Below are 14274 nucleotides of genomic sequence, written 5' to 3' on the forward strand. Positions count from 1 at the left end.
CTGCTCCACTTCCCATCTAACCACCTGCTTGTGACCTGGGAAATCAGTAAAGGATATCCCAAAGCCTTGGGCCCCTGCTCCTGTGCGAGAGACCCAGAAGAAGCTCCTGGCCCTGGATTGTCTTGGCTCCAGCCATTTTCGCCACTTGGGAAGTGGACCAGTGTACAGAAGCTCTTGCTCTCTGTATCACTTCTCTCTGTATCTGCCTTTCCAATAAAAATAAATCAATCTTAGGAAAAAAAAAAAAGCTCTGGAACTGGGAACAGACCTAACAGAGGAACTATGGACATTCCCCTGCTGGGCTGCACTCCCACTGATAAACATGAGAGCTAAACATTATGCTAAGTGAAAAATCCAATCATAAAAAGACATGCATGATTCTACTTATAAGGAATCTAAAGCAATGAAACTCGTTAAAATAGCAGAGTACAGGTTGCCAGGGGCTAGTCACAGAAGGGAGAGAACATTATTCAATAGGCAAAGTTTCAGTCCAAGCAAGATAGAAAAATTATAAAAACCTGCTGTACAACAACAACAAAATGTATACAATGAACAATACTGTAATGTGCTTTCCCAGGCACATTAGTAGAGTAATAGCGACTCAAACTGGCACTCTGGATCTGGTTTCGCAGGTGGCAGCTAAGCTGTGGCACCACAACACCAGACAAAAATAACAGCTTATTTAACAAAAATAACAGCTTATAGGATGGAGGAGGAAAGGGCACGGGAAGAAGAGATATCCATCAGTCAATATATGAACAAACAAAGTAGCGTATCAACACAACCAACTATGCAGACATTAAAAATAAAGTACTAGGGCCCGGCGGTGTGGCCTGGCGGCTAAAATCCTCGCCTTGAACAAACCAGGATCCCATATGGGCACCAGTTCTTATCCCAGCAGCTCCACTTCCCTTCCAGCTCCCTGCCTGTGGCCTGGGAAAGCAGTCGAGGACAGCCCAACGTCTTAGGACTCTGCTCCCGTGTGGGAGACCCGGAGGAGGTTCCTGGCTTCGGATTGGCACAGCAGCAGCCATTGTGCTCACTTGGGGAGTGAATCATCAGACAGAAGATCTTCCTCTCTCTCTCTCCTCCTCTCTGTGTATCTGACTTTGTAATAAAAATAAATCTCTAAAAAAAATAAAGTACTGACAAATATGAATGAATTTTGCAAGCATTTAAGTTAACTGGAATACTTCAGGTACAAAAGGCTACATATTATAATTCTATTCATACGAATAGGTGAGTGGTTGTCAGGAGTCAGGGGAAATGGGAAATTGAGAATAACTGCTACTAAGTACAGGATCTCATTTGGGGATAATAAAATCTGACAGGAATGACAGCTATATAATACTCCACATTTTGAAAAGGTAAATTTTATATTACATAGATTATATCTCAGTGAAAAAAGTAGTAATTTTATAAAAATCTTTTAAACCAGAGGAAAAAAGTATATACGTCAAAAAAAGAAAAATAGAAAAGGGAACAGAATAACTCTTCTTATGCAGCCGCTAATATACATCTAACCTCAAGCTCACCTGAGACCCAAAAGTCATGCTATTTATAATCAAGCCATATTCTTCAGAACCCCACTGTCTAGTATGCAGTACCCATTTGCTCATTCATTCCTTTATTTAAATATGTGAGAGGAGTTGCCAGGTAGCCAGTCTGTGATCTAAAAGTTGGATAGCAATGCACCAATCGTTGCCATCACAGAATTACACTCTATGAGTAAGACTGCAGCACATCAAGTAACACTGCAGCAACCCGGCTACTTATACTGAAAACCTTTCTTGTATGTGCTACAAAGCAAAAACACAGGACATGTGAGGACATACTATCAGAGAGCTGGCCAGCTCTAAAAAGGCTGCAGAAACCATCCTGAGGAAGTGACAGTCAGGCTGAGACCAGAAGGCTGAGCAAGAATCGGCTGTACTTCATGGGTGGAGGAGGCCTTACGGCGAAGGAAGTAGCCGACCCGAGGGCTCTGACACTGCAAAGGTTCCAGCAGTTTGAGGAACAGGGAAGACTAATGTGGTTGCACTGTAGTAGACAACCGAAATGTCCATCAACTGATGAACATATAAACTAAATGTCGTATAACTACATCTGAACATTATTAAGCCATAAAAAGAAATGAAACACTGGTATATGCCACAACATGAATGGATGCCAAAAACATCACTAAAACAAAGAAACCTGGTACAAAAAGGCTGCTTATTGTGTGAGCCCATGAATATTAAAGCCCATCACAAGCAAATCCACATACACAGAAAGTAGATTAGTGCTTGTTCAGAGCTGTGGGGGAGGGGAGTGTGACTGCTAATGAGGACGGGATTTTTTTGTAAAGGAGTGATGAATATATTCTAAATTTGATTGTGATGATGATTACACAAAATAGTGAGTATACTAAAACCCACTAAGTTGTATGTGTTAAGTAAGCAAACTGAATGGTACCTGAATTCTACATCTACAAAAGTATTATTTTTCCAAATACCATTTCTTTAGTCTACCTCATTCTTACACTCTTACATATTCAGCAGCCTAACGGTCATCCAGTTCTCAGCATGAAACTCCTTTATTCACTCTGACATGCAGTCCTCTAAAGCTTTGCAAATATGAGAAAATGCAGAGTACAACTTATCTTTGGGGTACATTATAGAACTTTCCAGAGAGAAAAGTTAAAACAGCAGAGGCAAAAGGACAAGGCAAACACATGAGTTTCAGTGTTTAAGAGTGGTAGACTTTCTATTGAACGGTGGTTGTCTGACATACATCTGAAGTGTTCTAATGTTGAAGATACAATCATTCAATTAACAAAAGAAATTTGGCACCACATTTAATTCAAGAAATGTAACTGACAAATGAAGAGCATTTGTCAACGAAAGAGAAAGCATACTTGTCAGACAAGAGCAGAATGCAGAGGCTGTAGACCTCTGCAGAAAACACACCACGCAAGGGTGAAATGCTTTCTGTGTGTACTTTCCTTTTGTGTATTTGTATGTTTCAAAAAAAAAAAACCAGGATTCTCTTAAGACAACAGACTCTCCAATTAAAATCTGGCATATTGCCAATGAACTGCTGGCATGAGTCATACAGTCCAAAGCTTTAATATGTAAAATCAGGAGAAAGAATTGACAATGACTTAGTTCAGCAAGTCTAATTAGCCATTAAGTCTCATGAAGGAATGAGGCTGCCTCCCAGACCTGCTCAAGTACTACTGTTTTTGATGTAGTTTGTTAGGACTAAGTAACAAAAATGCCATAGTATACCACTTTCTTCACTGTCAGTAATCCAGCAATAGACAAAGTGAGTAATACAAGAAAAACTGAAAATAAACTCTGTCAACGTGAAGAGTGATACACTATGATTATCTACTAAGAATAGGAACCAAACACAAACGTTACTTCTTGGAAAGCAATTCAATATAATTTATCTTTTGGTCCCAAACCTCTTCAGAAAAATACTTCCAGGCAAAGGCAGAAAATCCTTAAAATTCTGGGGGGAAAAAAGATCAAACATTAAGGAACACAGACGCTAACTAAGTGAATCATATTCTAACGCCTAAGCAAGAATCTAAAAGAACTAAATGGACATGAACCGAGACAGTGTGAGATGACCGAAATGCTTTTAAGCAGCTCAACCTCTGTCTTCAACAGCGTTTCCCTTCTGTACCCAAACAGCTACAAAACACAATAACTCCAAAAAGGAGTAATTAACCTCTCCACAGTGCAGTTAGAGGTGCACTGACGGAGGTTCAGTCCACCTTCCCCTAGTAACTGGGCTGCCTTAGGTTCATGTTCTCGTGAGTTACATGAGGGTAACTCCACATCTGCCTCACAGGATTACCATGAGGCTCAGACGAGACAGTACACACGTATTAAGGCACATCTGACAACTGCTGCACCATCATTTCATATTTTCTTCGTAGAACTAATGGCAATCTCTAAGTTTCATGATAACATTTTCAGTCAGAATTGGTACTTCTTTTTCAATCAAATTTCAAAATAAGGCACTAAAACCTTTACTCAATTTAAACCCACACCATGGAAACTTTGTGTTATTTGGGTTGCAGGACTGGGAAAATTCCACTCCAGGTAGCTGAGCAATAATCAACAAGGGATCACTGTTTCCTCAGATCCTTACTACTCCATGAATAAGTTTTTCCCCAAATTTAGTGGCTCATTCTGGACTTTATAAACGCTGCTATACTCCATGCTCCAATTACAGAACTTAGAAATGCCCTAAACAAACAAATAAAAACAAATTTTTTAGCTTAAAATTCAAGAGGTTTTAAAAAGTGTCACATCGGGCCTAGCGTGGCAGCCTAGGAGATAAAAATCCTTGCCTTGCACACACCGGAACCCCAAATGGGTACCGGTTCATCTTTCGGCAGCACCACTTCCCATCCAGCTCCCTGCTTGTGTCCTGGGAAAGCAGTTGAGGACGGCCCAGAGCATTGGGACCCTGCACTCGTGTGGGAGACTGGATGGAGCTCCTGGCTCCAGGCTTTGGATCAGCTCAGTTCTGGAGGTTGTGGCCACTTGGGGAGTGAATCAGCAGATGGAAGATCTTTCTCTCTGTATCTCCTTCTCTTTGTAAATCTGACTTTCCAATTAAAAAAACAAATAAATCTTAGGAAAAAAAGTGTCACACCAAGGGAACAAAATGTAGTGGAAGCAGTAGAAGTAGAGCACAGCACTGCTTAACAGGAAACCAGCAGATACTTCCATCTTTCTACCAACCCAGCACAAATGCTAGCACTGAAAGCAAAGCAATTCCAGATTTCTAAGCATTCCCCAATATATTCAACGATATTTAAATAACATAATTCTGCTTGCTGGCTATAATTTTTAAGACTCAACACATGCACACGGCAAGTCATGAAATAATTGAAGAGATGACATATCTAAGCATAGAACACAAATGAGTTACCATATCAATAAACAAACTGCAGCAAAAAAAAAAAAAAAAACCAGTACAGCATCACACTGTGAAGTTTTAAGGTCTCACACAACAGTTCCTGTATAACTTGGTTAAGTCTTTCTTGTTGTGATATATTCACAGACCATCAAATTCACCGTTTTCAAATGTACAATTCAGTAATTCTAGTATACTTACAACCATTGTCACCATTTAGAACATTTTCATTATCCCAAAAAGAAACCCCAAGCCATTGTAGTCACTCATGATTCCTACCTTCCTAGCACCCACAAATTTACCTCCATGTAAACTATTAGCTTATTTTGGGTATTTCATATAAATCGAACTTAATAATATATGTCATTGTTGCATTTAGTTAAGTCTTAATTTCATTATCATATGGCTTTCTTCCCTTTTTTGTTTGTTCTCTTCTCTACTGGCTCACTCCTCAAATGCCCACAAAGGCCAGGATTCAGCCTACGGCGCAGGTGAGGGGCCCAGAACACAACCCACATCTCCCACATGGGTGTCCGGAACACACTAAACCTGAGCAATCACCACCATCCCCAGGGTCTACAGTGACGGGAAGCCAGATGTAGGAACCAGAGCCAGGAATATTCTGATGTAAGATGCAAACAGCTTAATGGCTAGGCTAAATACCAGCCTGTTACATTCATTTTATTTCAAATTTTTTAACTTAAAAGTAGTATCTGAGGCAGATATTTGGCACAGTAGTTCAGATACTATGCAGAGTGGCTAGGCTGGAGTTTTAGCTCTGCTTCTAATTCCAGCTTCCTTCTTTTTTTTATTTTTTTTTTTTTAAAGATTTTTTTTTTAATTGGAAAGGCAGATATACAGAGAGGAGAGGCAGAGAGGAAGATCTTCCGTCCGATGATTCACTCCCCAAGTGAGCGCAATGGGTCGATGCTATGCCGATCCGAAGCCAGGAGCCTCTTCCGGGTCTCCCGCGCGGGTGCAGGTTCCCAAAGCTTTGGGCCGTCCTGGACCCCTGCCTGTGGCTTTCCCAGGCCACAGGCAGGGGTCCAGCTTCCTTCTTAGCACACCTTGAAGGGACAGCTCAAGCTCTTAGGTCCTTGCCATCTCTGTAGGCACTTGCGTTTCAAGCTCCTGGCTTCAACCTGCCTGAGCCACAGCTACTGCGGGCATTTGAGGAGTAAAGTAGTAGGTAGATGATCTCTGTTTCTCTCTATCTCTTAAACAAATAAAAATGTAAAAACACTAACATAAGTTTATTTAAAATAATTGTCACTGTCACTGTCACTTTTTGAAAACTTATTTGGAAGCCAGACGGGAGGAGGATAGTGAGAGATATCATCCATCTGTGACTTCACTCCCTAAACAACCACAACAGCCAGGTCTGGACCAGGCTGAAGCTGGACCCTCAACTCATCCTGGCCTCGCACATGAGTAGCAAAGCCCACTTGGGCCATTTTTTATTAACTTCCCAGTTACATCAGCAGAAAGCTGAATAGAAAGCAAATCAGCTAGGACTGAAAGCAGCATACAGGGGATGCTGGAGTCACAAACAGCACACCACAATGCCAATTCTCACTGTCACTTTTTGAAAGGCACTTCTGAAATAAACCAAAAAATGCATATATGTATGCTTATTGTTTACTTATTTAAATCAGCACAAAAAGAAAGTTTTCTAATTTCCTAATTCTAAACTTCTGACATAAAATTACTTTCACATTTAAACTAAATATATGATGATACCAAAATCTTCTTTGGTAAAAAGCTAAGTTGTAGGCCCAGTACAACAGCCTAGTGGTTCAAGTCATGGCCTTGCATACTCTGGGGATCTCATATGGGCGCCAGTTCATATCCTGGTTGCTCCACTTCTCTTTCAGCTCCCTCCTTCTGGCCTAGGAAAGCAGTCGAGGATGGCCCAAGGCCTTAGGAGCCTCAACTGAACACAGAATCTAACACAGTATGCTTTTACAGCATCTTTATTCAGAATGGAGCCCTGAGGGTCAGCACAACAAGTCTGCTGTGTAATTCATAGACAGAAAAGATAGAGCAGGCAATTACCACCCCTTCTAATGTTCACATGTAATTTCATAGGCCCATACTTCAGCAAACATTGACAATACAAGCAGAACTATATTTTCCAAAAAAATGAAGTACTCTCAGAGAAGACATGTACAAATTAACACACAAAGTTCTTAATTTCAAACAAAAAAATCTAGTTAAACTTTTCAAATCAAATTTCAGAATAAAGAAGACAAAGAACAAGAAGCATCATCAGTCACTTATTCTTTTTTTTTTTTTTTCAATAGCTCGGCACGACCTGTGCTCCATCCTGGTTTCTATTTTTGCTCGTGGGCTAAGGTTTGCTCGTCCCAGTCCACCCTGTTCCATTACCAACCCACATATTAGCCAGCCATTAGAGATGCTTTGCCCAGCTTGTCCAATCCCCAAGCCAGGACCATGTATTCACCAGCTAGAGCCACGACCCACCACTGGAGTTTCCCAAGTTCCTCCACTTGACCCACTCCCAGACCTAGTTCTCATACATCCCAGTGGGTGTTAGGCCAGTGTCTGGCATAGTCTGGCCTTCCACTTGGCCTTGTATGAGTTATTCGTTCTTTTTTCTCATCTACCTTTTATACCCGCACTTCTGCTCGTTGGTGAACTAAGCAGTAACGGTCTCTGGGACAAACCTGGAAACACTGCATATCAAACAAGGCTGCAAACAAGAAAGGTTCAAAATCACACCTTTTCCAAAATGAACTTGTTCAAATACGGCATGTAGCCCTGATTGGAGACAGGCCCCTCATCGTCATCCCTGAAGTGCTCTTCAAGCGCCACGGGGTCATGGGGAACCTTCAGCACCGTGCACAGGTTATGGGAAAGAACCTACAGGGAAAAAAAAAGGTCATTTAAAGGCAACCACTTAACAGCACATGACTTTCACGGACTGAACAAAACCTACGAGTGGTCCTCACTCTAGGCAAAGAAAAACGGAAAATAAACTAGCAAATACAGAATGAGTAGTGAGAGCCAGCCCCCAACTTGTAAACCACAATTCAATTCTCACTCTTGCCCTCCCCAGTTTTGGTGTACTTCAAACAAGTCTCTTCGACAGGCCTAGTATAATCCAAGTTTCTGTAAGATATGTGAAAATAAGATTACTTTTAGTTTTTCATCAACTGGTCCACATTAGCCAAAGGGCAGGGGAGGTACTCTTCTACAAATGGAGCAGAGTCTGCCAACTGGAGCTCTTCAGAGAATAGGTGTAGAACAGCTACAGTGAAGAGTTCTGGACAAGGTGCTGACCTGAGCAGGTCACAATCTCTGACTTTAACTTCCCACTAATGCAGACTCTGGGCGGAAGCAGAGACAGTCCAGGTGTTTGAGTTCTTACCACCCACACGGGAAATCTGCATTGAGTTCCTTTCCCCCGGTGCTGGACCTCATGGCTAACGGAGGTTGAACAATGGCATACCACAGGGCTTGCTGGTGCTCTCTCTCTCTCTTTCTCTCTCTCTCTCTGTCTTGCCCTGTCTCTGTCTCTCTGTCTCTCTCTCAAGTAAATACTTCTTTTAGAAGGTCTGGATTACAAACAGAAGAAAAATAAACAACAAAAACATCTCAGAAGTCATCACAAGGCTCAAAAAATTTTGTAAAGAGAGTGTATTTTTTTAAGATTTATTTTATTTTTATTGGAAAGTCAGATATACAGAGGGAAAGAGAGACAGAGATGAAGATCTTCCGTCCAATGATTCACTCCCCAACAGTGGCCAGTGTTGTGCCGGACTGAAGCCAGCAGCTAGGAACCTCCTCCAGGTCTCCCACGTGGGTGCAGGGTCCCAAGGCTTTGGGCTGTCCTCGACTGCTTTCCTAGGCCACAAGCAGGGAGCTGGATGGGAAGTGGAGTTGCCGGGATTAGAACCGGTGCTGATATGGGATCCCAGCGCATTCCAGGCAAGGAATTTAACCCCTGTACTACTGTGCCAGGCCCAAAGAGATTGTATTTAAACAGCATAAATACACACACACACAGGGTAGAGAAGAGGCTTCAAGAGGCTCATGGAAAACAGATTAAGGATTTATTTTGGTTTAAAAAAAAACCCTGAAGTCTCTGCACAGTTTCTTTGTCACACACGTTTTTTTCTAGAACCTTTTGAGGAGCCCTTGTGAAGGGCCACTGGGCTTGCAACAATGAAAGTGCACACTTCAACACCCAGAGTTGAATTTCCAGTTTGGGTTATTTCTCAATATTGATCTTGTTGTACATTAAATGAAAATTTAAGCCAAAAAGCTCAAGTCCTTTTAATTTCACTGGTGCATTCTGAACAGGTCAAGTTACATAGCTACAGCTGGACTTTGTTCAGTAGAGAATCGTAATTTTCCCAGCTGAACCCTGGTTGGCAGCGTCCTTTGCACAGGAAGTGGGAGATGCCAGCCCGAGCCCTCGTGCACCTGGCTGTGGGTCCTGAGGACACCAAGCAGGGCAGGAGGTCCCTGGCCTCCTCTTCTATGTCCTGTCTTTATCCCTCCATTCTGGCTTCTTCCCTGGAGGGGTTGGGGGCCGCAGTGGGTGAAAGCAGTTACTTTGGTCAGATTTTAACAGAAACATTCCTTTGTATAATTCACAATCCTAGGTAAAACATATTTCCGTGCCGACTTGAAGATTGTCATGGAATAAACATCACACAGAGCTTAAGGAGAAAAATTCCTATTTCTCTCAACTCTTTAGCCACCTAAGGAGCCACATTCATTTCAAATAGCACTTTCAAATCCATTAAACAAGTTATCTTTTTGTATGCACAATTTCAGTTAGGACTTTTAAAATCAAAAATGCTTAACCTATAAAAAGAACATTTGCATATCTTTCTCTAAAGGTGTTTTGTTTCTCAGAGCTTCATTTATGTGGAGATCCTTTTCTACATGCTCTACTGGTTTTAAGGAAGTAAAGTAAAGGAAGTAAATTCACAAATAGCTATAAATGCAGTAATGAAGACTTTTATCAGCCTCTACAAAGCAGGCTGTGTTTCTCAACCAAGTCCTGTACTTGCCAGTAGCACACATGAAAAAGAGCATGGTGAGGCTTTTATTGAAGAATCTTACACTACAATCAACAAAAACAAATAGATACTCCTTTCTCTACTGACTAAATAAAACCAATATAGTCTTACAGGAATACATGTTGTATGGAAATTAAGAGCATATTTTTCTAATAATTCTCAAAGGTCACTCAGATTTTAAAATCACTCGGGACTTTACCCAAGTAAAAAATCCCAACCACTGGTTACATTACGGTACATTCATAAAATCTAAAAATCAGGAGGAAGCTTACTATACGAAAATATGAAAAGCTCTCCAAGATTAACCAAAAAAGTGGGGGTGAGGGAGTATCGAACACTATCTATAGTATACTATCTCTGTGTGAAACAAAAAGGGGGATTTCTGTCTCTCCTCTGGGTGAATCGGTCTTTCAAATTAAAATAAACAATTATTTTTAAAAGGGGAAGAAACAGCACAGTGGTACAGCAAACAAATTCTCTGCCTACAGCACTGGCATTCCATATGATACCAGTTCTTGTCTCCACTGCTCCACTTTCAATCCAGCTCCCTGCTTCTGGCCTGGGAAAGCAGACGATGGGGGAGAGGAAAGGCAGAAGGTGAAACCCCTAAGCCTAAGGAACTGTATCATGAAAAACAAAAATGTAAAAAACAAGAAAATAGAAGAAAGAAAGAAGGCAGCAGAAGACGGTCCAAAGCCTTGGAAGCCTGAACCTACACAGGGGACCTGGAGGAAGCTCCTGGCTCCTGGTTTTGGATCAGCTCAGCTCTGGCCATTGTGGCCACTTGGGGAGTGAACCAGCAAATGGAAGATCTCTCTCTCTCTCTTTCTCTCTAAATGTATCTTTCAAATAAAAATAAATCTTTTTTTTTTTTTAAGGAGAAATTTTTAGAGTGATACACATGAAACCATGAGAGAAAAATTTCATGGGAGACCAGGAACAAAAGACTTCGCTGTGTCTTTTTCTTTCTATTAAATTTTAGAGGGAAAATTTGCCCATTCAAAAGTCTACTATCTATTTGAAAATTTAAATACTTGCAATATCTATCTTTCAGGAACCAGCCTAGGATCACATGAGTTTATTTATCTTCATAGTCCGTAATTCCAGCTATCTATTCCCTAGACATATTCCACAACATCATACCAAGATCAGCACATGAGTGAGATAAAAGGCCGAGAGATGAACACAGAGGAAAAACTGTGTGCTACAGTGACTTCGCAGAGGATGTAAACTGTAACCTGAAATTTAAAGGGCAGCTTTTAGATGGGAATTGAGGCAACTAGAAGACTTTTCAAATGAGGGATAAACATGAGAACAATGGTTGATCAATACAAAGTTCTCGAAAAACCAAAAGAAAACATCCAGGCCTGGCGCAATAGCCTAGCAGTTAAAATCCTCACCTTGCACATGCCGGGAGCCCATATGGGCACCAGTTCTAATCCCGGCAGCTCCACTTCCCAACCAGCTCCCTGCTTGTGGCCTGGGAAAGCAGTAGATGACAGCCCAAAGCCTTGGGACCCTGCACCGGCACGGGAGACATGGACCTGGATTTGGATTGGCTCAGCACTAGCCATTGCGGCCACTTGGGGAGTGAATCATTGGACAGATCTTCCTCTCTCTCTTCCTCTCTATATATTTGACTTTCTAATAAAAATAAATTAAATATTTTTTAAAGCGAAAGAAACAGAAAACATCCGTCTCCCTTATACCTATCCTAGTCTCTGACTTTTGGTTTCAAAGATTCTCCCAACTAAAGTCCTGGCAACAGTCTTAGATATCATATTATCATCCTTCCCATCTTAAAAAGAGAAAGTACTGGGGTCGGCAGCGTGGCCTATCAGCTAAATTCCTTGTCTTGAATGTTCCAGGATCCCATATGGGCACCAGTTCTAATCCTGGCAACTCCACTTCCCATCCAGCTCCCTGCTTGTAGCCTGGGAAAGCAGTCGAGGACAGCCTAACGTCTTAGGACTCTGCTCCCGTGTGGGAGACCAGGAGGAGGTTCCTGGCTCCTGGCTTCGGACCAGCGCAGCACCGGCCATTGCGCTCACTTGGGGAGTGAATTATCAGACGGAAGATCTTCCTCTCTGTCTCTCCTCCTCCTCTCTGTATATCTGACTTTCCAATAAAAATAAATAAATCTTTTTTTAAAAAAAAATAGAAAGTACTGGCTTAAAAAGGTGTTTTTATTTTTTATATTTTGGGTGGTTTGTTGCTGGTTTTGGGGGCTTTTTTGTTGTTTATTGTTGTTTGGTTTTCTTGGGTTTTGTTTTTTTCATGAATGTTACTAAGGAGAATTGAGAACGGGCCTCAGTGTTGTAATTCCTAGTGGAACACTCTCTAGTAATAAGGAACACTGAGTTTTCAGTTCTCTAAGTTAACACACTGTTCTCTATAAGTGCACATGCTTAGTGTCATTTAGTGATGCCTGTGAAGAACTAAAGTTGAATGCCAGACTTAAGCCTGGGATGGTTAAATAGCACTCTTGGTCAATACAAAGATAAGTGAATCAGCGAAAATCTTCTAAACTGCCTTTACTTGATCAAACAAACTGTAAGAGAGGCAACGTATCACACTGCATTACCAAGGGCCGTGGAGGAGACCTGAGCTCAAGTCCTAGGATTACTACTTCCTCCCGTGGCCTCAGGATCCTTACTCTAAGGTGGAGAGCCAAACCTGTCTCTAAAATTTGGGGACAGGGAACATATTAACTACTCATTCCATGAATTCAGAAGAAAAAAAACTGTATATCAGATCAGTTTTGTCAAAAAAGAACAACTGAGTAAGAAGAGATAATTTTTAAATGCCTCTAAAATGGGATTTTTTTCTCTTACAGTAGATCCACATCCTCCATTAACATGTTTGAATCTCTCCCCTGGAAGAATAGGTATTACGGATAGACATGAGGTGCTAAATTGGGGGTTAGGAGACACGTTCCAAACTAACCCTCTCATTTGTGTCTTCTCCACATTGCTCTACATTCCCTCTCTTTCTGGAAGGAGAGATGAGGCTGCCTACGCAAGGATGCCCGTCACCCAACAAGATGACTTGCATTACTCAGGAGACCTGCTAGTAAACAATGACCCAGAAGTCTGGGACCAGTCTTCCTCTGGAGTCCTCATTTCTCAACACTTCCATTTGGGGAAATTTTTCTGAGAGACACCAGGCCCCACCTCCAGATGCAAGACAAAGGCAATGAGGAAGAAAGAGGTTTACAAGGCACTGATTTGTGAGAGGACTGCTCCTGAACCATTTAATCAAGCTGTTTGCACATTTCCAGAAACAGCTGAATCTATCCCACTTCAAATGCCTGCTCCCTCAAAGGCCACCCAGATGATCGTTAAGTGACTTTGCTCTCATCCTCTGACTGGAAGAATAAACTATAGTTACTACAATAAAAGATCCCTGCCCCAGCAAACTCCTCTCCCCAGTTCCTTCACTTGGTCTGCTACTGCCCCTGCAGGCCCTCTGCTGACAGGAGATGACTAACTGCTCCAGCCAGCCTGCTCCTGTGGTCGGCTCCAGCTATCATGAAAATGAAATCAAGAATGACGAATGATTAAATTGCATCCTAACACACACTGAGTGCAGAATGTTCACCTCTTGACACGCAATCAAGCAGGTTCTTTGAAACACAGCCCCTAGTCACAGATTCCCTTCACGGGATATGCGTAATGGGCAAGCCTCAACATTGAAGGGGGCTGGGAATCTTTTCTACAGGCTTATCTGAACGAGCACAAACACAGAATTTTATAATTCATAATGGGTAATCATGTAAAAAAAATGAAAACTCCTATCTGATTTATAAAATTTCAAGCTAATGGCAATTTACCAGAAAATTCTAACAATGAACCAGAATGACCAATTTCCTGCCACTGCTATGCCCTGCCTTAAGGCATTGTCTATTCAAAGTCCTACCCTTACCCCACAGAAACATTTTGCCTTCCTGCCAACATCCTTTAGTCCTACTTGTCACTGCTCACATCCTGCCCTGTGTTCTTTTAAACTTTCTTCTACTCAGTCTCAAAAGATCTCACTTGACATTTCCCTCTCTCAATCCCTGAAAGTAATCAATTAACACCCCCTTATCAAAAAAAAACGCGGGGGGACCCAGTGTGGCGTGGCCGAGGGGCTAAAGTCCTCGCCTTGAAGGTGCCAGGATCCCATATGGGCGCCGGTTCTAATCCTGGCAGCTCCACTTCCCATCCAGCTCTCTGCTTGTGGCCTGGGAAAGCAGTCAAGGACAGCTCAAAGCTTTGGGACCCTGCACCCACATGGGAGACCTAGGCTACTGGCTTCGGAT

At 41.9% G+C, this 14274-nt stretch overlaps 1 protein-coding gene across 2 annotated transcripts in view; it reads right to left on the reverse strand.

Annotated features, from left to right (window-relative positions):
• Nucleotides 1-14274, reverse strand: part of SWAP70 (switching B cell complex subunit SWAP70) — an 82876-nt gene that overhangs the window by 46617 nt on the left and 21985 nt on the right. For both annotated transcript variants that reach the window (XM_040989144.1, XM_040989143.1), the window contains exon 2: nucleotides 7660-7800. In XM_040989144.1, coding sequence (XP_040845078.1) covers nucleotides 7660-7800 — 141 coding nt within the window. The remainder of the gene's footprint in view (nucleotides 1-7659; nucleotides 7801-14274) is intronic.

This window comes from Ochotona curzoniae, unplaced genomic scaffold (genome assembly GCF_017591425.1).
Source record: "Ochotona curzoniae isolate NIBS_2020 unplaced genomic scaffold, NIBS_Ocur_1.0 contig_517, whole genome shotgun sequence".
In the NCBI taxonomy this organism is placed as follows: Eukaryota; Metazoa; Chordata; class Mammalia; order Lagomorpha; family Ochotonidae; genus Ochotona; species Ochotona curzoniae.